This window comes from Coenobita brevimanus, chromosome 72 (assembly GCF_032717465.1).
Source record: "Coenobita brevimanus isolate Jiangsu-jjx chromosome 72, ASM3271746v2, whole genome shotgun sequence".
Classification (NCBI taxonomy): Eukaryota; Metazoa; Arthropoda; class Malacostraca; order Decapoda; family Coenobitidae; genus Coenobita; species Coenobita brevimanus.
In genome coordinates this window covers 4,977,676-5,002,269 of record NC_137025.1, presented here as the reverse complement: position 1 = coordinate 5,002,269, position 24,594 = coordinate 4,977,676, and the positions used below count along the sequence as shown (strand labels likewise).

General features: G+C 42.5%; 2 protein-coding genes across 2 annotated transcripts in view; both read left to right on the top strand.

Annotated features, from left to right (window-relative positions):
- The first annotated feature begins 1,131 nt into the window (after nucleotides 1-1,131).
- LOC145407245 (uncharacterized) lies at nucleotides 1,132-3,484 on the top strand. Its single transcript, XM_080278279.1, has 3 exons — nucleotides 1,132-1,271; nucleotides 2,353-2,506; nucleotides 3,374-3,484. The coding sequence occupies exons 1-3, from the start codon at nucleotides 1,132-1,134 to the stop codon at nucleotides 3,482-3,484; spliced, it is 405 nt and encodes a 134-aa protein (XP_080134405.1).
- A 1,283-nt stretch (nucleotides 3,485-4,767) lies between these two features.
- mus301 (mutagen-sensitive 301) overlaps nucleotides 4,768-24,594 on the top strand; it is an 84,309-nt gene continuing 64,482 nt past the window's right edge. Inside the window, exons 1-8 of the mRNA XM_080278278.1 lie at nucleotides 4,768-5,241; nucleotides 6,627-6,814; nucleotides 11,585-11,615; nucleotides 12,400-12,453; nucleotides 12,995-13,814; nucleotides 13,953-14,090; nucleotides 14,484-14,660; nucleotides 16,159-16,331. Coding sequence (XP_080134404.1) covers nucleotides 4,768-5,241; nucleotides 6,627-6,814; nucleotides 11,585-11,615; nucleotides 12,400-12,453; nucleotides 12,995-13,814; nucleotides 13,953-14,090; nucleotides 14,484-14,660; nucleotides 16,159-16,331 — 2,055 coding nt within the window. The remainder of the gene's footprint in view (nucleotides 5,242-6,626; nucleotides 6,815-11,584; nucleotides 11,616-12,399; nucleotides 12,454-12,994; nucleotides 13,815-13,952; nucleotides 14,091-14,483; nucleotides 14,661-16,158; nucleotides 16,332-24,594) is intronic.

The following is a 24,594-nucleotide window of genomic DNA, read 5'->3' as shown; positions in this document are numbered from 1 at the left end:
GCTGAAGGCTGTATAGTCTACTCTCTGTCTGTCTCTGTCTCTGTCTGTCTGTCTGTCTGTCTCTCCATTTTGCACTCGCTACCTCCAGACGATTCACTTCACCTTGGGATTGATCTCTTGTATTAAAGAGGTTAATGAAGACAGTATTAGATCCTTCTTCTAGTTCGGAGTCCCTCCTGAGCAACAATAACAACAACAATGATAATAATAACAATAATAATAATAATAATAATAATAATAATAATGGTGATGATAATAAAATTGTCCATCAGCTGCAAGAAGAAACTAGAAATACGTCATCAGAGGGAAGTGCTTATATCAGTTTACTCCCATAACTTTTTTTCGGCATCTGTAGGGGATTTTACTGTGGATAAGAGAATATCAGTCACGAAGAAGTGCTATGGAAAGGATACATAGCCGTAGCATAAACCTTTTCTTGTGACTGAACTACGACAAACAGGTCGCAAAGGACTAAAATCTCTGCCAAGTTAATGTGAGTGAACTATAGTTAGCGTGAATTACGTAAAACAACAAATAACTGCTGCAAGAAAAATGTAAAGCATTAGATGACAAGCCCTGGAAAGCCTGAAATTAATTACTGGTTGGATGTTTTCCGCACTTTGTCGGGACGGCTCAGTCTGCTGGTGTGGGCGTGGGTACGGCAGTAAGAGCAGCAAATGAACCCGCAACACACGAGAAATCGCCTGGTGGAGTGGAAGAGTGACGTTATATACGGACCACCATGCATTAAAAGCAAAATTGTAAATAATCCTCTAATTTGTAAGTTAAATCACACTAGTAACAGTAAATTGATGTCAAATTTTATCTCTTATCTCCAGGTACGACAACCATGCCCCACCATCTGACTCCCATCCTTATCACTGCATTGTAAGTATGACGAGAAGTTTCTTAAATTGGTTATCTCCTTTTTATGTAGACTCCTGGGAAGTTTCTTTATCGAGTATCTCCTGTTTATGTAGACTCATAATTACGAGAGATCTTTCCAAAGCTGAATCGCCTAGAGGTAGCAAAAAATAATAAAGACACGTCATGGAAGTTTTAATGGTGCTATTGTTTTCTGGAGGTAGCAAGGAAAAAAAAAAACACGTCATGTAGGTGTTAATAGTGCTAATGTTTACCTTCAGAGTGGCGCTGGCGGCGGCTGGTGAGTGGCCTGGCAGGAGTGACGCCGTGTGTGACTGTGGGGCCTTCATCGTCCAGGATACCGGTCTCACTATGATTTACCGCCTTCCTACGTTGGACGTGGGCCTGTGTGTGAAGATTTAATTGTGCTTGTTTGTCCTCACACACACACACACACACACACACACACACACACACACACACACACACACACACACACACACACACACACACACACACACACACACACACACTTTTTTATTTACCCCACACATACGCTTTTTTAGCGTTTTCCTTTCTCCCAGCTTATTGCTCCGCCTAGGACATCAGCCTCACTATGATCTGCCTTCTTGTAATGGGCATGAACCTGTGTATAACGAGGATTATTTATTTATTTATTTATAGCTAAGAAACTGGCTAGGTTTACCTCCCACCACTTTTTTCCCCTACATCTCCATTTTGTTGTCATTTTACGCTCTCTAATCCCCCTCCCCCACCTCATTCTTCTATCTTGTATACCGGCCCCGTCTGCGCCTCATAAGGATTAAGCTGTGTCTTTCACCACCCCCTTCTTTTGAAAGCAACATTTTTCTTGTAACTGTACGCTTTCATTTCCCTCGGCATCCTCTGTCATCCAGGACACTTGGCTTGACATGATCTACCTTATCACTTTTTAGTCAAACAATTATGAAACTCTTACACATTGTTCCGAAAAGTTTATTGGATTCCAAAGATTACACCACGGGGTTTCAAAAGTCATTGTTCACTGTCTCGTTAGTTATCACATGGAACTCCGTCTACACCTACCCATCACATCCACTCCCCACATCACACTTGTAGCCTACTATCTCTCTACTTCCCCACAACTATACTGCATCTCCACACCTCATGTTTTGGTCTTCCACACCCTCTTCCCTCACCACACATGTCTCTCCACGCATGACGCCCTCTTCCCTAACCACATCTGCCTCTCGACATCTTCTTCCCTCACCTCACCTGTCTTGCTACACCCACTTCTCTCACCTCACCTGTCTATCTACACCCACTTCTTTCACCACACCTGTCCATCCACACCCACTTTTTTCACCTCACCTGTCTCTTCACATCCTCTTCCCTCACCAAACCTGCCTATCCACACCCACTTCTTTCACCACACCTGTCTCTCCACACCCTCTTCTCTCACCACACCTGTCGTCTCGCCCGGTACAGGTGCAACAATACGGTAATATGTCACGGTCACTGCTGGCAAGAGTTTTCGGACCTGACGGGCATGGGGGACCTGAACTTCATTGTCAACGACGGTACACAGTCGGTGGGGCAAATCCTGTGCACCTCCTATAACCACACCCTCAACGGAGAATACGTGAGTCATTCCACACCTGTTTTAATCATTCCACACCCTCTTCCTATCATTCCAAACTGTTTTGATCATCCCAAACATTTTTTCATCATTCCACACGTCTTGATCAATCCACACCTATTTTTCATCATTCCACACTTTTTTAAATCATTCCACACCTGTTTTGATAATTCCACACTTAATTTTCATCCGATCCTGAGTATCTCGCACAATATCTTCAAAAGTTCTCTATGAATGTCAATGAAATCTTATGGAAAGGTGGGCCATGAACTAAGAATGAATTGATTAAATTTTGGGACGGATCCGGATCCGGACCCAATATCCACGGATCCAGATTCGGATCATTTTTAATGGCAATGGCATTGGCGGAGGTATGCGCTCTGTGAGTCCACTCTAGTTATTGCTGCCCTCATGTGATTGTAATCGGTTCAGGGGAGACTTTTTCGAACCGGAAGGATTAGATATAGCCTTCATTATTCCCTTCATTTCTACACATTATTTTGAGCTCCATTGTTATTAGTTAGAGGTGGCAAAAAATGAAAAAAATAAAACACGTCATGGGGCTGAGGAGGTTAACTGCGTTTTCTGAAAATGCATTTTTGAGCGTGTGCGTGTTGAAAGTGTACAGTACATTGCTAAGTGTGTGCATGTTGAAAGTGTACACTGCTGAGCGTGTGGGTGTTGAAAATGTACACTTTTAAGCGTGTGCATGTTGAAAGTTTACATTATTAAGGATGTGCATGTTGAAAGCCATTGTTGAGAGTGTGCGTGTTGAAAGTATATATTGTTAAACATGTGCGTGTTCAAAGTGTACGTTGTATAGTGTGTGCATGTTGAAAGTTTGCATTACTAAGGATGTGCATATTGCAGGTGTACACATACTCGCGGCTGTGCAAAGGCCCGTGGGAGCCGACAGGTGACGGCCACAGGTCACAGCAGATGTTGTGTTGTGATGCTGCTACCAACTACTACGAGTGCTAGCTCCCCCCCCCTCTCTCTCTGTATCTATCTGTCTATCTATCTATCTATCTATCCATCTGTCTATCTATCTCTGTGCATAAGTTGTCACGGATGAATATATAATAAACTCTGTTATATGGCCGTGCATTTATTTCGGTATCCTTCCACACAAAGCTGAATGATCTCACTCTATTCATTACATACGACAGATGGCTTACCTCGTTTGCGACACTGGGTGCACTTGGGTACATCTCCTCTCGTATATTAGTTTTGCGTAAGTTTTAACATCCCTTGAAATTAAAACTCAAGACCAAGGTATCTCACAACAAGCAGAAAATGTGGGAAGCAGCTGGAGATCAAATTAGATGAAGACCGTTTGAGTCCACTTTGCCCAGTCACCCTGATCATATACCTTTCCCTGTGACCATGACCTTTGTTTCTCTGTTCTCAAAGCCGAATCTCTCTATCTATGTTTTAACCTGAACCTTTCGACAGACTTTCCCTTGTGACTTTGCCACTGACCTACTCTAAAAACAAGTGTGCCAAGCTCTTAGATGATCCTCACCTTAACCACCATGTTTGATCCAGATAAGATCAATATTGTTTTAGTTTCTTCACACACAGACACACAACTTGAGTTTTTACTGTATCATGTGACCTTGACCTTTGAATGATTGTTCTAAAAACTGAATCCCTTCGTTTTTACCTGACCCTTATCACGTCCACCAACTTTGGTTCAAAGTATATCGAAAGCAGTTGAGTTGACCTTGTGGCCTTGGCTTTTTACCTATCCCTGTGACCTTAATCTTTAAGTTAGTGTCTTCAAAACAGAACTCTTTATGTTCCTGCTTTATCTTCAACCCTTCCACAAAGTCTGGCATTAGAAAAAAAAAAAAAAAAGCTAAGTCGACCTTGCCTTGTGACCTTGACCTGTGACCTGCTGTTCTCAAAAGTAGATTTACTTCTTGGATAACTTTCAACTCTTCTATCAGTTATTGGAAAAAATCGTACCAGTACTGTTAGCGCTACTTTGTTCACACACACACACACACACACACACACACACACACACACACACACACACACACACACACACACACACACACACACACACACACCTGACCTCTGCTACCGCTGTAGCAGGTGGGGGGCACCTGGCATGGAAGCGTAGTGCAGCATACAGGTGCCGCTTCTGTGCTGGGAAGCACGAGGGTAACACATGTCTGGAGAAAAATCAAGAGAGGCGAACACTTCAAACCCAAGTGCTGCAACTGTGGAGGGGAACACAATGCCCACTCGTCCCTATGTCCCCAGAAACCACAGACGACCTAGGAACCACGGCACACTGCCACTTACACTCATGTGGCCCAACCACCACCGCCGCCAACGACCAATGTTTGGGACACCCGCTTCAGGCCTCAAATTTCCCAGAGCTGGGGCAAGCATCCACTGCTGCACCCGTGCACGGTCAGCCACCAGTACGTCCTGCTGAGTCCTTGGCAAGCCAGCCCCCAAATAGCGATTCCAGTCAGCACGAACCCAGTCTATGGAACGCAATTAGGGATCTTCAGTTGGCAGTGCAAGATCTATCCCGGAGACTCCAGGAGGTCGAAACACGTTCGCAACAACAAAAACAACAGCCGGAAAACTTCGTTGGGTCTGACATAGAGAACGACGATTCTGCAGCCGAGGCTTCTATTCATCCAGGTCATGGTGGCGGTAAGGAGCCTGCCCCTGGACATGCAAACCAGACTGGGACTCGTCCTAAGGGTTGGATGGTGAGGAATTGGAAAATGTGAGTACGTTTAAGTACTTGGGTAGTGTGATGAGTAAGGATGGAGGTTTGGAGGGTGAAGTGCTTGAAAGGGTACAGCAGGGAAGAAAGGTTGCTGGTTCTTTGAAAGCAGTGATAAGAAACAGGGAAGTGAGCATGGAAGTGAAAAAGTTACTACATGACAGTATTGTGATACCAACTCTAACGTATGCAAGTGAAGCTTGGACATTGATGGAAGGACACAAGTCAAGAGTGAGAGCAGTGGAAATGAGTTAGTTAAGAGGAGCCTGTGGAGTCACATGGAGAGACAGGCAGGCAAATGAGGATATAAAGGAGCGTTGTGGTGTGGATGTGGATGTGATAGGAAGTGTTATGAGGAACACACTGAGGTGGTTTGGCCATGTGGAGAGGATGGAGGGTGAAAGACTGACGAAGAGAGTGTATGTGAGTGAGGTGGAGGGGGGAAGAGGGAGGGGGAGGCCGAGGATGAGATGGAAGGATGGGGTGGAGAGGTATATGAGAGGGGGGGGTGAGTGAGGCAGTGAAATGGCGGGGGACAGGACGACGTGGAGGCGATTTGTTTGTGGCCACCCCAAACGGGATTGAGGCGTCTGCCAATAGATAGATAGATAGTTAACGGCAACGTACAGCAGATGGTAGTGAGACCCCTATCCAAGGGATAGCTCTCCCTATACCTTCCTGACCTGGCATGTGTACAAGGCTTATGGACTCGCTTTACTGACCTACACTCTTGTGTTATGGTAAACAAACCTGAGCTGATCGCCTTACAGGAGGTAGGAGGCGATGTGCCCCACCTAAGAGGTTATAGTGTTTCACTCTGGATCAAGAAGAAGGCAGCTCCAGGAGTTTGGCAATGTATGTTAAGTCAGGTCTCCCTGTTACACTCTTTGAAAAAAGGTGTATACAGTCGAACTGAATACATAGTTGACTGCTTACATCTTGACGGCATGCTCATTTATATTGTGAATATATATGTATTTGTTCACGCTAGTTGCTTTCATATACTGTAGATTCCCTTCCCACTTGCATTATTGAGAAGAGAACTATTCTACCTGGAGACCTTAATGCCAGGCATGCAGATTTGGGTAGTCAATGTCAATTGTGTGCGTTGGAAAAATTTCCTTGATGCTGCTGATACCTCTTTACTTACAGGTAATAATGTTCCTACTCATACTCAAGGAAGCAGGCTACTAAGTAGTTCTATTCAACTTTGAAACAAGTCTTACTGAAACTCATGTACTCTGGTATTTACTTAGTAAACATTTTGCTCTAGAAACTTACCTTACGTTTAGTACCAGTATTTACAACCTAAGGAAAAAGTTAATCATTCCAAGCGTAAAATTACCTAAACTCTGTTGCTTTATCCAGAAATGGTATTGGACCACACGGGGGTCATTTTTGGATGTCAACATTTTCGATGAAGATCTTGCTGTTAGAGAGAACTCTGCAAAGCACTACAGCTCAGATAAGCTACCCAAAACAATGACCAGTAAACCTACATATGCCACTGATCCAGCAATACTAGGATGGCGGAAGACACTGGCTAACTTGCAGAGGTGCTGGCAATACAATCTTATATCTCTTTTCTATCGCTGCTTCAATGGTCACTGCTCCTCTGAACTGTCTGCATGCATTCCTCCACCTCTACGAAGGGCGCTCGTAGCACCCGTTTAGCAGCAAACTCTCTCCCTTCTCTGTCCAACTCTCTAATGCAAGAGTTAACCGTTACTCCCAGTCCTTCATTTATGCAACAGGTCAGCTCTGGAACTGTTTCCCTCTGCCTGTATTTCCTGCTTCCTATGATCTCCAGTCTTTCAAACGCAGTGTGTCCAGGCATCTCGAAATGATCGGATCTTGAATATGGCTCTCTCTTGTATTTTGTTTTTCTCTTGGAAGGAACAATAATTGCGGACTCGCGACCTTTGGTTCCTTCTTCCTTGCATTAATTAAAAAAAGTTATTAGAATGATTAATTACAGGTCTAAATGCGTTTGCTGTACCTCTATAATAATGATTGTTCACCTCCCAACACGTACCTTGGTTCTATGTGAAAACTTTTGTGCATTTTAGCTCCTTTTTTAACTCTTCGTCGCGATAATATGAAACACTGAGAACTGTCCAAGGCCATGGGTCACTAGCTCACTCCTGATGGAAAAGTTTGACAATATGTCGTCACCAGGCTGGTAACATATACTGTGACTGGTCTCTTGATGGAAGCAAGTCTGGATGTGGATATTCATCAGAGATTATGAATCTCCCAGGATCTCCCAGTTCTAAGACGGTACTTGATAAGGGTCACATAGCTCACAAACAAACGGCGGCTGTTACAAGTTGCAACGGTCCCGGAATTCACCATCCGAAGATAATATCAAACAGACGGTGTTCAGAGATGACAGGATGTATATATGTTCAGAACTGACACAGGTGCGATGTACAGATTTATCAAGGTAATAGTTTATGATTTGTACACAGGGATAGCACTCTGGAGAGTGAATTAATCTTGATCATTCCATTGCCAGACGCCAGGTCTGCCTTCGTATCACAATTCTACCCTCTCGTGGCCATCAAGATCGCCTTCTCTCATATACTTTTCTACTGGCAGTAGCAATGAATGATTGTAGTTTTATGGTTGGCGACAATGAAAATTGCTGAAAGTTCCTTAAGTAAACCAGGTGAGTATTATTGTGCTCTGGCGTCATCGTTACTTTTATTGGTACATATTAAGATACCTTAATCATGTATATGAAGCCAGTTCCCAGATTTTATTAATATTTATCATACGGGCACAGTTCATCCAAATTACGTATACCTGTTCAGGTCTGGGGTTGATCAGGATAGGTTAGGGGAGAAGGTTTGTGGTCAATTAGGAATTTGGGACTTCCAGCATTCTGCATAGTGGCAATTATAGGTACAGTCTTCCCTCCTATAACCTGGCTAATATTATAGTCTGACTACAAGTTGCGGTATACTTTTCCATGTTATGCATTCCATGTTTTCATTATAAAGGGCTAACCTAGACAGGACATTATCCAAAGTTGCCTTTTTCACCCCAAATCCCACCCAAACCCTCCAAAACACACCCTACTTTGGTACTCATACACAGGAAGTTATTAAAAATACATAAGAAAGGTTCCTAGGCATTAATAAAAAAAGTTTAGGTCACTAACCTGACTGACTCTGGCAGAGGTAACCGTGCTGTGTACCACAGGAGTAGCTACTTCAGACGAAGGCACGAGGCGGGAAACTACCAAAAAGCAATGGAGGATACCCCCAGCGGTCAGTGGGGGTACATATGGATGTGACATCATGCGACCAATCACAGTGCATTGCTCACTTGACATCATCAAGTGCGATATTTGACTTTCGGCGGGCCGTCTGAGCTCCAACATCCGACAACTATCTGCAGTACAGTATATCTGTTTGTGACCGCGGTACATATTTTTTGGTTGTGCCATAGGTGCCGGTGTAAGTACAAATCAGTGTTTCATGATATTGCATTGTAGGAGGGAGGACTAGTTAAAATCATAAGGGATCTGGGAGGCAAAGCTTCCAATTAAGTTGTTAGGTTATGTTAGCAACATTAGGTTATGTTAGCAACGTTAAGCAACGTTGGATCTGGTTAGTACTTGGATGGGTGACCGCCTGGGAACACCAGATGCTGTTGGCATCCCTACGTGTCAAGTGGGGTTGGTGGAGGATTAGTGCCCCTCCCTGTAAAACAATTAACTCTGAGCTATTGGCCACCCCGTCTGGGATACATGGCGTCTGGCAATGAATGAATGAATGAAGGTTATGTTGGCAGGACTGTCAGTACACAAGCTGCCACGGGTGTCCAAGCAGCTTCTTTAGGTACTTTAAATAGGTAAAATTTGTTCTGTATACATTTTGTAGTTTAAAACCATCAAGCACTTATCTGAATTGCATGTTTTAGTAAAGTTACTATCCTTAAGAACGTGAGACAGTCAGAATTGCCATGCCTGCGTGGTACAGTAATTATTTGTCTCCATTTTGTGTGTGCATGTGTGAATACCTGACATGATACATTTTTTAAATTTAAATTGTGTTTTGGAGAGGAGGTAGTGTAGAAAATATTAGCAGGTTGAAGCAACAGAAATATGGGGTAGTCCGTGGAGTAATTCCAGGTGTGCCAAAATCGAAGTGGAGAAAACAGAGGATAGAATACAGAATTTAGGACACATGGCACCTTTGGAGCTTCTCCACAGAGCATCTCTTATTATTTTTTTGACACTTCTCTGTGGAGGAACTCAGAAGGTCTATCTGTATATATTGCCAGGCACCTTAATCCTGTAAGGGATGACCTAAAACAAATCGCCTCCATGTCGCCCTGTTCCCCCTACATTTCACTGTCATGCTCCCAGCTCACACACCCTTTTCTCATATACTCTGAAGGTCTATCTATCTATCTATTGCCAGACGCCTCAATCCCGTTCGGGGTGGCCACAAACAAATCGCCTCCACGTCGCCCTGTCGCCCGCCATTTCACTTCCCCCCTCCCAACTCACACCCCCCTCTCTCATATACCTCTCCACCCCATCCCTCCATCTCATAAGTATGTGGTAGGATACTTATTGACAGAGTTGGGGAAATAACAGAGGAAGTAGTTGGAAAAGAACAGAGAGGTTTAGGAAGGGAAGAGGTTGTGTTGATCAGATATTCATTCTTAGGTCTTTAGTGGAAAAGTTTCTAGAGAAGGGAAAAAACTCGTATGCAGCCTTCATGGATGTGGAGAAAGCATATGACAAGGTGGACAGACAAGGATTGTGGAAAGTATTAAGAATATATGGAGTAGATGGGACGTTGTTGAATGCTGTGAAGAGTATGTATGATGGTGCTAAGGCTGCAGTGCGTGTGGATGGTGAACTGAGTGAATTTTTCTCTTTGAAGGTTAGGTTGAAATAGGGATGTGTCATGTCTCCATGGTTGTTCAATCTGTACATGGATGGGGTAATAAAAGAGGTACAAGATAGGATAGTGGATGTTGGAGTGGCCCTGGTGAGAGAGGGTAGTGTTTGGAAACTCCCTGTACTATTGTTTGCAGATGATACTCTGTTATTGAGTGAAGACGAAGGAGAGCTGCAGGGCTTGGTGGATGAGTTTGGGAGAGTGTGTAAGAAACGGAATCTAAAGGTGAATGTAGGGAAGAGTAAAGTGATGGTCTATGAGAGAGGTAAAGTAGTGAATGTACAGCGAGGTTGGATGGTGAGGAACTGGAAAATGTGAGTATGTTTAAATATTTGGGTAGTGTGATGAGTAAGGATGGAGGTTTGGAGGGTGAAGTGCTTGAAAGGGTACAGCAGGGAAGAAAGGTTGCTGGTTCCTTGAAAGCAATGATAAGAAGCAGGGAAGTGAGTATGGAAATGAAAAAGTTACTACATGACAGTATTGTGATACCAACTCTAACGTATGGAAGTGAAGCTTGGACGTTGCTGGAAGGACACAAGTCAAGAGTGAGAGCAGTGGAAATGAGTTATTTAAGAGGAGCCTGTGGAGGCACATGGAGAGACAGGCTGACAAATGAGGATATAAAGGAGCGTTGTGGTGTGGATGTGGATGTGATAGGAAGCGTTAGGAGGAATACACTGAGATGGTTTGGCCATGTGGAGAGGATGGAGGGTGAAAGACTGACGAAGAGAGTGTATGTGAGTGAGGTGGAGGGGGGAAGAGGGAGGGGGAGGCCGAGGATGAGATGGAGGGATGGGGTGGAGAGGTATATGAGAGAGGGGGGGGTGAGTTGGGAGCGGGGCAGTGAAATGGCGGGGGACAGGGTGACGTGGAGGTGATTTGTTTGTGGCCACCCCGAACGGGATTGAGGCGTCTGGCAATAGATTGATAGATAGATAGCTCCTCGATTTCGATAAAAGCGATTTCTGGTTTATTGAACCATTATATCGAGGTCTTACTGTACTTGAAATGGTACCTCTCCCCCCTCTTTTGTTTTTTCTTATAATTTGTTAAATTTTTATCCCTATTTCCTTTGGAAATGACCAGTTTTGAGACATGCCTCTCCCCTGAAGTAAGTCAATTACAGTACAAGCACTTTAGGCATTAACTTACTCTGACTCCACTTAACCTGACCCAGACCTCAAGCAGTTCAGTCCTAACCTAAAAAGATTCCAACTTTAGTTATTGGCCTCACCTTCAAAATAAAAAGAGCAAGAATGGGAGAGTGCCTGTTACACACAGAGGCTAGGGTGTAACTGAGTTGCCAGGCAGCAGTCGGCCAGTGATTGGTTGAGTAAATGATGTGACTCATATGTGGGTTATATTAAGTAATGTTTTATTTCTGTTGTTATTGTCTTTGGGCAGAAGTGTCACAGAAGAAAAAGTGGTTGCACAGGTGAGATCTAACTATAAATCACTCATAATAACTGGATTGGTTATGGGCTGAAACAGGAATACTGTAATACCACTGCAATTGCCTGGCTACACTTTAGTTGCCAGTCATTTAATTTACTGGAAAGTCTTGGGAAATTTTGCAATTTTTGATAGTGATGGCTTTTGTGGGGAAACCAACATATGGTATTTATGAATGAGTGAGCGCAGCGATGTTTATGTTCAGCTGAGAAATGGGCAGCCCGACCCAACCGCGATGATTTTCAGAGGCTAATACAGTAACTTGTCTACTATGTAAGATAGAGAAGAGATTTTTCAGCAGGTAGCAGATACATTCAATAAATTTTGTTTTTAGCTATATACAGTATCTACTCATGAGACCAGAGAAACCCCTTAGAATCCCAGCTTTCTGAGAGAATGTACCAAGGGCATCAATTGATATGCATCACTATGAAATCAAATTAAAAAAGATATCCTCTTGTAACACTCTGTTCTTGTATGAATTCTAACAATTAAATATCGGATAATACACTCAGAATTTTACATGAACGTATTTTTCTATGTTTAGGAGGTGAAATCAGCAAGGGTAATCGCCCCATTTCTGGGTTTTATCAGTTGATCAATAGCCAAGTGTTTACCAATGCAGTTCATTGACACTGCAAGTCGGGAGCAGAGAACTGAGCATTGTGCATGTGATAAATGCTACAGTGCCTCACTGTATGCACATTCAGAGAGAAAATGTGAGAAAGTAAATATAATAGCTCAGTTATTCTTCTGTTATTGTTCAGGTACCGGGTACCTCACCAGATGTGTTGGACCAAGATGAACTTATGATGATAAGCGTATGTACAAACGCTCGCTTGCTCATCATGCGCTCATGAAATGCACTTTGCTGGTTTTGTGTTTTATGTGATTTAGATTATTTTAACTTTCATTACTCTTATAAACATTTTGTTTTCTTCCACTCACCCCTTTGATAGTGGGGAGCTGCGAGAATGCAGGACATACAGTATATACCGGTACTGTATTCCTCACTGGATTTACCTAACCTTATCAGATAAGTCTGTTGATGACATCTGGAGATTATATTAAATAGCAGAATTTACTGTACCTTACTTTTTTTTATGTCGTAGCTCCTAATGGTGTTTTGTCCATCTTCCAGACAAAGAAGCTGATGTGGCCTCTTTGATAACTGGAGTGTGTCAATACTGGTGACTGTCAAAGAAGAGTCAGTTATTGAAGGAGAATGACATGCATAAATTGGCTGTTTTTTGAGAGATATATAGAGTCATGTCCTCACCAGTTCTCAATAGGTATCATAGGTCCAAGACACAATCAGGAAAGCTGGTATTATCAAATGTGAACATTCCTCCACAACTGCAGAATGACCCACCAGACATACAGAATGTTGAGCAAGAAGTGCCATCTGGTGATCGATTGTCCCCTGTCTTTAGAAGTCAGAGGGCAAAAGAAACTCAGAGAAGGAGGGATTTTACACCGTCCCAGAAGAAATCGAAGTCAGTGAAGTATGAGATGCCTAGGGTTCTCAAACCTAGCCTCTCTTATAGCCCACCTTTTCTTCATGATGACTCCTTATTAGACAATATCGACTTTGAAGAAATTGACTCCATGTGTTCATCTATGGAATCAACTCCAAAGAGGAAAGTGAGAAATAGTGTGACCAAAGGAAGCTCATCAGTGAAAAAGCTGCTGTCCTGTAGCTATAATTTACGTCATACACCCCAGAGGACTAAAACACATTTAGAGTTTAAAGAGAATTCATTACAGAGACTTCCGAGTATAAGTGAGAATTACAGATTTCACATGCCCAAGAAATTGTTGGATGAAAACCATTTTGTTTCTGATGAAACAAGTGAAAATGAAAACAATAGAAATAGTGACAGCTTTCCCAGCAAAATTAATATAGTGCCAGAAAGTAGCTACAGCAGCTGTGGTGGGACAGCCAAAATGACTAACATTTGTAGCCCAAAGCCCTGTGCAACCCAGTTAGATGGCCGAATATCCCCAGATATGTTTGAAGAGGATGCTGTAGAATCTTCCAGAGATCAGTTATCTGAATCAATGGATGCTGCAATATGTTCAATTGAGGATGACTATTATAACAAGAGTTGTGATAGCAAGGATGGATTGAGATCAGAGCTGAATTCAGTGGCAAACCACACAAAAACTCCAGTTCATTTTAGCCAGCCATTAGTAAATAGCACCATATCAGATGCCATTTTAAACAAGAGCTTTCCACTAACATCTGGAAGTCAAACATCAGTAAATACAGTATCAGTGGGTAATACATTAATGCATCAAACTTCAAATGACCATTCAGCAGTACACCCAACTCCGAGAGATCCTTCTCTACGTACATCTTCTGACTCCCAAATCAGTTTTTCTAGCACTCTGGAATCCCAGCCTCTGATTGGCCGACTAGAGAACAAGCTGAGGAACGTATCTGAATCACAAGAAGGTAAGTGCAAAGACCCAGCTGAATCCATATATGATACATTGTAGTACAGTAATGTGAGTGTGTGTGCGCAGTAGAATAGAAAAGTGACGGAGGTAGTGAGAGCTGTTACCATACATGAAATCGGAATATCAGTATTAGAGTAAATTCCTGTTAAATGCTATTTTGACTATTGTAGTTCCAACATTGACATGCAGGAGTAAATCCTGAGTTGTGACTGAGGGACACAAGTCTAGAGTGAAGTCAGTGGAGACAAGGTGTGTTAGCAAGTTGAATAGAATTATATAGCATTAATGAGAATAAACTAGAATAAACACATTACCATAAAAAGAGTTAATGCTAGCAGAGCATTTTTTAACCTTGTACAGCAACATTTCCAGTGTACATCCTTTTTAGCTGCAGAGGTAATGTGTGGAGTAGGTGAACGGCGGGCGGCAGTCGTCGCAGCTGCTTTACAAGAGGCTGCCAAAGCATACATGTCGGGAGAGGACCTCCAGTTAGGACCCTTCTTTGGCCTTCCCTCCATTGTGGCAAGATTGCTAAAGGAGCACCGTGGCATCTCACAGCTTTATGGTGAGTGGGTGATGATGTGTTAAAGATGATTCTGTGGTGCTTTAGTGGTGATGGTGACAGGCTCATGAACATGAGTCAGTGGATTTGTGAAATCTGTCCACTTTCGGTGGGCTCTCCCCCCCCCCCCCACTTATTTTTTTTAGGACACAAAAGAGCAGAAAATCTTAGAAGTGTTATTGGCATATTTATATATTTTAAAGCATCAGTCTTATAGGCTGATTCTGATATAATGCCAATACAGTAATAATCAGTCTTTGCTTGCCGATTTACAAAACTGGTACATGTATTGTGTTATTGAATCATCTCAGAAAACACTTTGAATAGAATCTGGTGTTTATTGATGCTTTACAGCAGTACACAGGGTGTGTGAGCCATCCTGTAGCAAAATTGTGGGCCAGCAATAAAAATATATGATGAAAAATATTTGGGGATAGTCTTTTCAGTGCAGGTTATCTGTGAGCATCTCTAACCTGCACATTCCAGCTTTTAAGGTGGATGAATTTACCTCATCATCATCTCAGCCCTAATTCTCATCTAAAGGTCAAACAAGGAAGTAAAAAGCTTATAACGTCTGTAGACTCCCAGCTGCCTGTCTGGCTTGCCGAGCAGAGCCCAAACTTGCCACTGGTATCTAGTACCGTACTGTATTTCACAGTTTTGCAGCTTGTATTATTTAATTACAGTACTGTTCATTTAAGTATCAGTTCTGATTATACTGACTGTTCTTTGTCTTGAGCCAAATTGCTTGTGTCATAGTACCAGTGCTTGCTAGGTGCTAAATTGCCTGTATCGTAGTACAGTACCTGTGCATGCTAGGTTAGTGTTATTCTCTTCATGCAAATGACAAATGAGAACATTTTCATTTATGTACTGGTCATACACAATACAAGCCAGAGCACTTCTGTGACAATATTTCAGTTTCAAAAGATGAGAGGTGTGAATGTCAGTGGTAGGGTTGCAAGAGGTAGACCAACTGAGACCTGGAATGAGGTCATAGAGTGTGAGATAAGGTGGGATAAGAGACTGAATAGGGAGACTGCTAGAGATTGAGCAGGATAACGAGCTGCCATTAGGTGACGAAGGCTGATGCATGCAAGCATGTTGGAGCCTTTATAAATGATGTGAAAGTCATCTGGTCCTAGTGAAATAACATAAGTGCAATTGTATAACAGTTGGGTACTTCTATGCTACCAGTTTTTTCTTAACAATTCAGTTAGTAGTACATGAGTCTTCCTGTTGTATTCTTTGTTTCTAGATAGAATATAACTTTGATATACTTGTAGTAATTTTTTTTCTTTTCCCTTATTAAGTCTTTGATAAATGGCAGAAAATTTGCCCATTGCAGTTCCACTGTTGGTGATTTTCAGGTTTTACTCTGTTTACAGTACCATTTGTAATGAAAAAGTTGTGATGTTGTTAAACTCATCCCTGACTAATAATAAGGACTGTTTTTTTAGGCAAGAGTAAGAGTTTTATGTGTTACTGTTTGTATTTCCAGAGTGGCAAGAGAGTTGCATCAGGGCAGGGAGTGGAGGGGCCAACCTGTTGATCTGTCAGCCCACCAGTGGTGGGAAAACACTTGTGGCTGAAGTGATCATTCTACAGCACCTCCTTCTCAAACGCCACCATGCCATCTTTGTTCTGCCATATGTTGCCCTGGTGCAGGAGAAGGTACTGGTACTCCTTCACTATGTTTCCCTATCTTAGTATTTGCAGAATATATGCAGAATTTTCTTTGTTTGTTGCAGAGTATCTTGCTGCTCTATGCTTCTGTCACTTGTCAGTTTTTTAACAACTGGGAATGCAGTTGGAGTACAGTAGTGTTGTAAGAGATATTTGACATAAGAAATAGTAGATAAATGATGTGAACTGATAGGTTGAGATTACAGTATTTGAAAATGTTGAGAGGAAGGGAGAGGAATCTGGTTAACCCCTACACCGCGGGCTTGTTTACCAATAACTTGCGTGTGCCGCGGGGTTATTTGGGCTCCGACAGACTCTCAAAAAATATTTGCCAAAAATCAGTTATTAGTCCTAGAATAATAAAATTACATATGCTTATGGCACATACCTTCAGCTTTCTCCTGGAATGATTGTTGAGCCTTCGTCGGTTACCGTAGGACTTGTGGAGACCTCTGAAGTAGGGTAACGAAGTCTCCACTTTACACTTCCCGACAACCCGTAATATGATTACCACAGCCAGATACAAACACTATAAACACTATTCTACAATTTTCAAGTAGTTTGGGATCCATACTAAAAAAAAAAAAAAACACTGTGAAAGCAATGGAAATTACGAGCGCGTCTGATCGTCGCACTGGCACTAGTTCGCTCATGGTAGTCTGTCATTTATTATTCATAAAACCCCTCACACTTTATATTTCTATTACTATATAACACTTATATATATCTACAGTCTTTATCCATAAGTTTCCTTCAGTAGTATTAGTTTATTGTCACTGTAGGGATTCAATTTCTTTCAGTAAAATACGTAGCATTCACTTTCTCGTCCTGTATGCTGGCATTGAGAGTGAATATCACTTTCATCTTCACTCTCATAACTCATAGCATTCAGACATGCTAGAGTGAAACTTTCACTTTCATTACTCCTAGGGTATATACTCGTATTCTTATAATACTACTCATTTACATTTCTATTTACGTTCTCTATTTTATTTACGTTATTTACATTTCTATTTTATTTACACTGTGTTGTGCACTGTCACTTGAAATAACTTATAAAACTATTTTCCATTGTTCACGTATATTTACATTCATTACTTTCACTTGCTGTTTACACATTATTTACACATTATTTACAATTCCACTTGCACTGTTTTACTCAATAGAAAGATCGTAGTCACTCTTTTATCAATTGTCAGCCCTTTACCTCTTTCCACACGAGGTTTAGTAGGGGGTAAAGGTCACAGAGCCATTTGCATGGGGGTGAAAAAAGGCCTTGAAGTCAGCAAGATGAAACGTACGTCCTCTCACTTCGGAAGATGAGAGTACACTGATAACGCAGCGGCAGCCTAGAGGCCTGCTTTAGGGGTTATTCAGAGTTACAAATATTACTTCTTGAAACAGCTAAGTCTAGCACTGATATGATTGGCAGGAAATCTAGACAATACATTATAAATCTGGTAGTTCCAGGTGAATGTAAATATTCTCCCTTCCCTCCTTACATGTATATTTATTACGAAAATAGATTAGAGGCCTACTTAGGAGATATATAATCAGAGCTACCAATGTTAAATCTTGAAACAGCTTTGTGTAGCACTGATATGATTGGCAGGAAATCTAGACAATACATTATAAATTAGGTAGTTCCAGGTGAATGTAAATATCATTTAGGCTTCTCCCTTCTCTCCTTACATGTATATTTATTAGGAAAATAGATTACACGGCATATTTCAAGGGGAAAAAAACAGCGAAAATTAGCGAACGAGTGCACGTGAGGTGTTGTCAGGTGATAATTAGCCAATTCCAGGTGTATGGCACTCTCACTTACCTGATTTCTTTCTTGTATATATTATTTGGTATAAGAATACGACATAGGGCTTATTTCAATGGATGAAATCAGTGAAAAATTCCAGGGAAGATTTACTTAGCGTAGCATGGCCGGGCAGGCGAGAGCATAGGGTAATGGAGGGGGGGTAGGGAGGGGAGTCAAGAACGGGGAGAAATGGCTAAATTGTCAACAATGGATGGGAGTACAGATGAGATTAGGAGTGCTGACTAGTGTTGGACATTGTCAGTACTGATAGATGATACAAGCCCCCACTGGAAAGCCCGGGTGAATTCAAAATAACACAGAATCACAAAAGCGACGCCCCGCGGTATGATCCCTTGCTCCCAAGCGTCACGAAAGTGACGCCCCGCGGTTAAGGGGTTAAGGAGGATCATAGATGGGGAAGAATGCCCTGAGGCAGATCAAGGAAGATGTGGGGTAAGCAGAGAAATGGCTTGAAATTGCAACACATGTAGAGCTGCCATCAGGTGAAAAGCTCCACATATGCTAGATAGTATCTTCAGCTTCAATATAATGATGATTGGAATAAATACATTTTATTTAAAGTACTATATATTTTATAGACTTTGGTATTCATAATTTATCAAACAAGAATTTCATATCAGATAACTAGCCTGCTGTCTGATTGTGCATTCCTTGTACAAAACAAGATGGACCTCCCTGTTCTACTTAGTATGTATGTACAGTAAACTGTCAGTTATCTGTCAGTGCATCATTTGGCAGATGTCAATGTCTGTCACAGGAAATGGGACTGAATTTTTAAAATTCTGCCTTAAGCCCCCAAATAAAGATCCACACCATTCACTTGGAGTCCCCCCTCCAAAACAGTTCAGTGCCTTGAGTCACACCATGAAATCACTGTCGAGTCTTGTCACTAGAATACTGCTTTTAATGTTGCCAAATATGGCAAGTTTCTAATATTTACCTGTATGGTATGTCTTTTGGTTTCTTCTCATGTTCAGTAGAAAATGCACCATTTGTATGTATGGTATAACTCTCCTCCATAATACATAGTTTTTTTTTTTTTTCCCCTAACGTATCTTGTCCCGTAATGATTGACAGTGTGTCAGTTTCTCCCTTGACAGTGTGTCAGTTTCTCCCTTTCCTCTAAGGCAGCCACTCCAAGTGTTCTTTCCAGTACTGTAAAGCTGCATGGAAACTGTGCCTACAATGGAGTTTGTTGTGGTTTTCATTATCCCTCTCCTTCTGCATGTCATGCAAGCCTCTTACCTCCTGCTGGCATGTCATTATGGCACCTCCACCAGCCAAGCACCCCAGGAAGATCCTATCTCACGAAAAGAAGTATGAGATTATCGGGAAACTGGACAATAGTTGGATAGTGAGTTGGGTGGTCGAATTTTTTTTGGTGTCCTTTGTACAATCCTGGAGGACACCAGCAAGGCATGAGAACAAATCTTGCAGCACAGGTCTGAATATAGGTAGACATCTTTATAGTAGTAGTATGGATATGGAAGATGTGCAGATTGGCCTGGGAGGAAGGTAGAATCCCAGAGTACTGGAAATCAGGTATAGTTATTCCCCCGTTCAGAGGGGAAAGGAGAAAAAGAGCTGTGTGGTAATCACAGGGGCATTTTTCTTCTTAGTATTATAGGAAAAGTATATGGTAGGATACTTATTGACAGAGTTAGGGAAATAAACTGAGGAATTAGTTGGAGAAGGACAGGGAGGTTTTAGGAAGGGAAATTGTGTAGATCAGCTCTTCATTCTTAGGTCTTTAGTGGAAAAGTTTCTAGAGAAGAGAAAGAAGTTATATGAGGTCTTCATGGACAGGGTGGATGGACAAGGAATGTGGAAACTATTAAGAATGTATGGAGTGAATGGGAAGTTTCTGAATGCCATGAAGACTATGCATGAGGGTGCTAAAGCTGCAATGCATGCAGATGGTGAACTGAGTGAATTTTTCCATCTGAATGTTGGATTGAAGCAGGGATGTGTCATGTCACCATGGCAGTTCAATCTGTTTATGGATAGGTTTATAAAAGAGATACAAGGTAGGGCCATGGATGTTGGAGCGGCTTTAATGAGAGAGGACAGCGTTGGGAAACTCCCTGTCCTGTTGTATGCAGATGATGCTGTATTGTCAAGTGAAGATGAAGGCAAACTGCAAGACTTGATGATTGAGTTTGGGAGAGTGTGTAAGAAATGAAATTTAAAGGTGAATGTAGGGAAGAGTAAAGTTATGGTCTTCGAGAGAAATTAAGTCATGGAAATTACAGTGAGGTTGGATGATGAGGAAATGGAAAATAAGTCACTGCATGTCAGTATTGTGATACCAACTCTAATGTATGGAAGTGAAGTTTGGACCATGTTAGAAGGACACAAATCAAGAGTGAGAGCAGTGGAAATGAGTTATTTGAGAGGAGCATGTGGAGTTGCACGGAGAGACTGACTGACAAATGAGGAAGTGAAGGAGCATTGTGGTGTGGATGTGGATGTGATAGAAAGTGTAAGGATAAATACCGTAATTCCCATATAAGGCGCTATAAGTGCTAAGACACACCCAATTATACGCTAGGTATTTTGGGGGGGGAGGGGAATATTTCAGGATTTAATAGCTTGCCTTACTAGCAAATGTAACGCACTGACTCTATGGTGTCATTTTTCTTTCTGTCATGGCAGATTATTACATATTGGACCTATTATCAAATATTTGTAGTCATTATTATTAGGTGTACCTAGTTCAGCATAATTTTATACCTGTTCACATCAGCAGCAACTCTTAGTTTCCACTACAGGGCAGGTAAACATGCTGGCGATGGCGTGTTTACATCCAGCTCCCATCAGCTGTTGTTTTTATGTTCAGTAGTTCGAACGAACCTTTACAACCCACACCCTCAACAGCATTCAGTTAATTCAACCAACAAAGTCATTATTGTAATATTGCTCTATTACACAATACCAGTATATCAGTACATATTGCCAGTTTCCATTTTATAATACCATGCCTGTCTTCTCTGCTTTGATGCCATTCTTTTCGTTCGTGGAGAGTTGTTGTCCGCTGAGTGACTGTGCAGGCAAGATTGGTGTCGTCATCTGCTTCGATGACTGTAATGAATGCTTTGTATCTCGTGACTGGGGCTTGTGAATGCTTGCATCTTGTGACTGGGGTTCATGAGTGCTCTTATCTTGTGACTGGGATTCATGAATGCTTGTATCTTGTGACTGGGGTTCGTGAGTGCTTGTATCTCATAACTGGGGTTCTTGAGGGTTGGCAAACTCCTTTCTACAATTTGATCTTTGAGTGCTAAGACACAGGGTGATGTTTCAGTGCATTTTTTTGGGGGGGAAAAAATGGGTCTTAGCATATGGGAAATATGGTACGTTGTGGTGGTTTGGCCATGTGGAGAGGATGGAGAGTGGGAGACTAATGAGGAGAGTGATGTGAGTGAGGTGGAGGGGGACAGAGGGAGGGGGAGGCCAAGGATGAGATGGAGGGATGGAGTGGAGATGTATATAAGAGAGGGGAGTGTGAGCTAGGAGCAGGGCAGTGAAATGGCAGGAGACAGGGCGACATGGAGACGTTTTGTTTGTGGCCTCCTCTAAGGGGATTAAGGCGTCTGGCAATAGAGATAGATAGATAGACAGATAGATCTCAATTCCATGAATGGAAAATGATGGCCAGACACAAGTACTGTACCATGATTTAGACCAGGTAGTGTTGAAATGGTACTTCCAGCAACATAGCAGTGGTGTCTTGGTGCAGACGGTGGAGCTCAAGTATGCAGCAGTGACATTTGTTCTACACCTGGCCATAACTGCCACCAACTACACAGGATTTATTCTGTCAAGAAATTCTGCCTTTTTCTGGTTAGGTTATTCCCCCTAGCATCTTGTGTTTTATTTCTGTTGCTCATACCTCACCTGTGTGTGTGTCTCTCTCTCTTCATGCTTGGTTAGGTCTGCCTATCCTCTTTCTGTCTGCCTTGCTAACCTGCCTCACCTTGCCTAACTTTGTCACCAGGTGTCAGTTGTACAATGTGTGTACAGTATAGTACATTGTGCAGTACAATATAAGGACATTGTTCCCGGGCTGCCGTTTCCGCCCAATAGAGAGGGGCCCGAACCTGGGAGTAGCGCCCCAGGAGGCTGCCCTATCAGTGGGTGTATAATGGCGGGATAGTTGCAGTGCCAAGGCGTGCTTGGATGGTGTCCCTGCAGCTGTCCTGGCAGGGTACCCCGAGGCCACTACCACAGCCACTGGTAAGCTGGTGGGCTAGGGATCCCAGATCCATTGCCTGGACCTGGAACTGTGCAGTGAGTGGGGCCTGTGGTATGTCTATCCTCCTTTATTAATACTGAATATGACAAAACACAAGAATAAGTTTCAAAGCAAGCCTGAGGACAGTAAATCACCCAGGAGGATGAGGGTGGGTTCATGGAATGTGGGAAGTTTGAGGGGAAGAGCAGGGGAAGTCGTTGAGGCATTCAGTAGGAGGTGGGTGGGTGTGGTGTGTTTGCAGGAAGTCCGGTACAGGGGTGGATCAGCCAGAAAGATTGATGGGAAGGACTGTTGCTATAAGTTATTTTGGCAGGGGGGGACAGACGGATATGGAGGTGTTGGTGTGATGTTTGTGGAGAAATGGGTGGAATATGTTATAAATGTTATGAGAGTAAGCGATAGGATAATGGTAGTGAAAATTCTGTTCGGTAGAAAGATAGCTGTGATTATATCGGCATATGCTCCACAGGCAGGATTGGATGAAGCAGAGAAAGATAGACTCTGGGATGATTTAATATGTGTAGTGGGCGGTATGTGGGATAATGAGATAGTGGTTTTGGGATGGGACTTAAATGGTCATGTAGGTGAAGCAGCACAAGGTTATGAAGGAGTGCATGGGGGATGTGCATATGGTATAAGGAATGCAGTAGGGGAAAGGATACTCGAGTTTGGGGAGGCAACGGACATGATTGTGTGCAACACATATCTTAGGAAAAGAGACAGTAGGTTAATTACGTATGAGTCTGGGAGGAAAAGAGACAGTAGGTTAATTACGTATGAGTCTGGGAGGAAAAGAGACAGTAGGTTAATTACGTATGAGTCAGGGGGAAATAGCAGTCAGATAGATTATTTTCCGGTTAGGAGGGCCAATAGGAGGTTAGTGAGGGATATTAAAGTTATAGGAAGTGAGGAGTGTGTGCAGCAGCACAAACTGTTGATTTGTGATATGGTGCTTAAAGAACGAGTGATGAAAAATAGGACTTATGTACCTAGGAGGAAAATATGGAAGCTGAAAAACCAAGTAGCTGTAGTAAGGAATGCCTTCTATAGTGAGTTGAGGAGAGTGGTGGCTGAACAGGGAGCTGTAGACAGAGGTGTTAATGAAGAGTACAGAGCCCTCAAGAACAATCTCTTGAGAAATACTGATGTAACATGCGGTTGGACAAGAAGACCACCAAGACTTAAAGTAACTTGGTGGTGGGATGAGGGTGTAGAAGTTGCAGTTAAGGAGAAAGAAGGCTTTTCCGGGAATGGAAGAAGGGTGGTAGCTAAGAGGAATATTTGGCTGCCAAGCGTAGGGCTAGAAGAGAGGTATACAGGGCAAAGTCTGAGTCACAGAGACTTTTACTTGATAACCTAAATCATGGGAAAAGGAAAAATATGATATTTAGGGTGGCAGGTCAGGTGAAGAGGGATAATCGGGATATTATAGGTGAGCAGTGTGTGAAGAATGATGAAGGAAGGGTAGTGATGAACAGTGAGGATATTAAAGATGCATGGAGAGAGCATTATAACCGGTTGTTGAATGAGGAGTTTGACTGGGACAGGGAAGGTTTGGAGCCAGCAGATCCAGTGTCTGGCCCTTGGCTTTTGATTGATGCTGCTACTGTGAGTGAGGCAATAGGCAGGGTAAAGGTGGAGAAGGCAGCAGGTGTGTCTGGGTTGACTGCTGAAATGTTGAAGGCCTTAGGCGATATAGGTGTTAGGTTAGTTGCTGACCTGATAAATAGGATTATATATGAGTGTGTTGTCCCAGATGATTGTGTGAAGAGTGTACAGTAATTGTAAATGTGTATAAAGGGAAGGGTGATGCCCTGGAAAGAGGAAATTATAGAGGTATAAAGCTTTTAGATCAGATAATGAAGGTAATGGAGAGAGTTTTAGAAGGTATGATTAGAGAAAGAGTGAATATTGATGAGATGCAGTTTGGGTTTATGCCAGGTAGGGGGACCACTGATGCCATATTCATTGTTCGACAGCTTCAGGAAAAATATATTGGTAGGAGAAAGGGTCTTTATTTTGTTTTTGTTGATTTGGAAAAGACCTTTGACAGAGTCCCTAGAGAGGTGGTGAAGTGGGCAATGAGAAAGCTTGGCTTGGAGGAGTGGCTGGTTAGGGTGGTTATGGCTATGTATGTGGGTGCTCACACCCAGGTAAGAGTG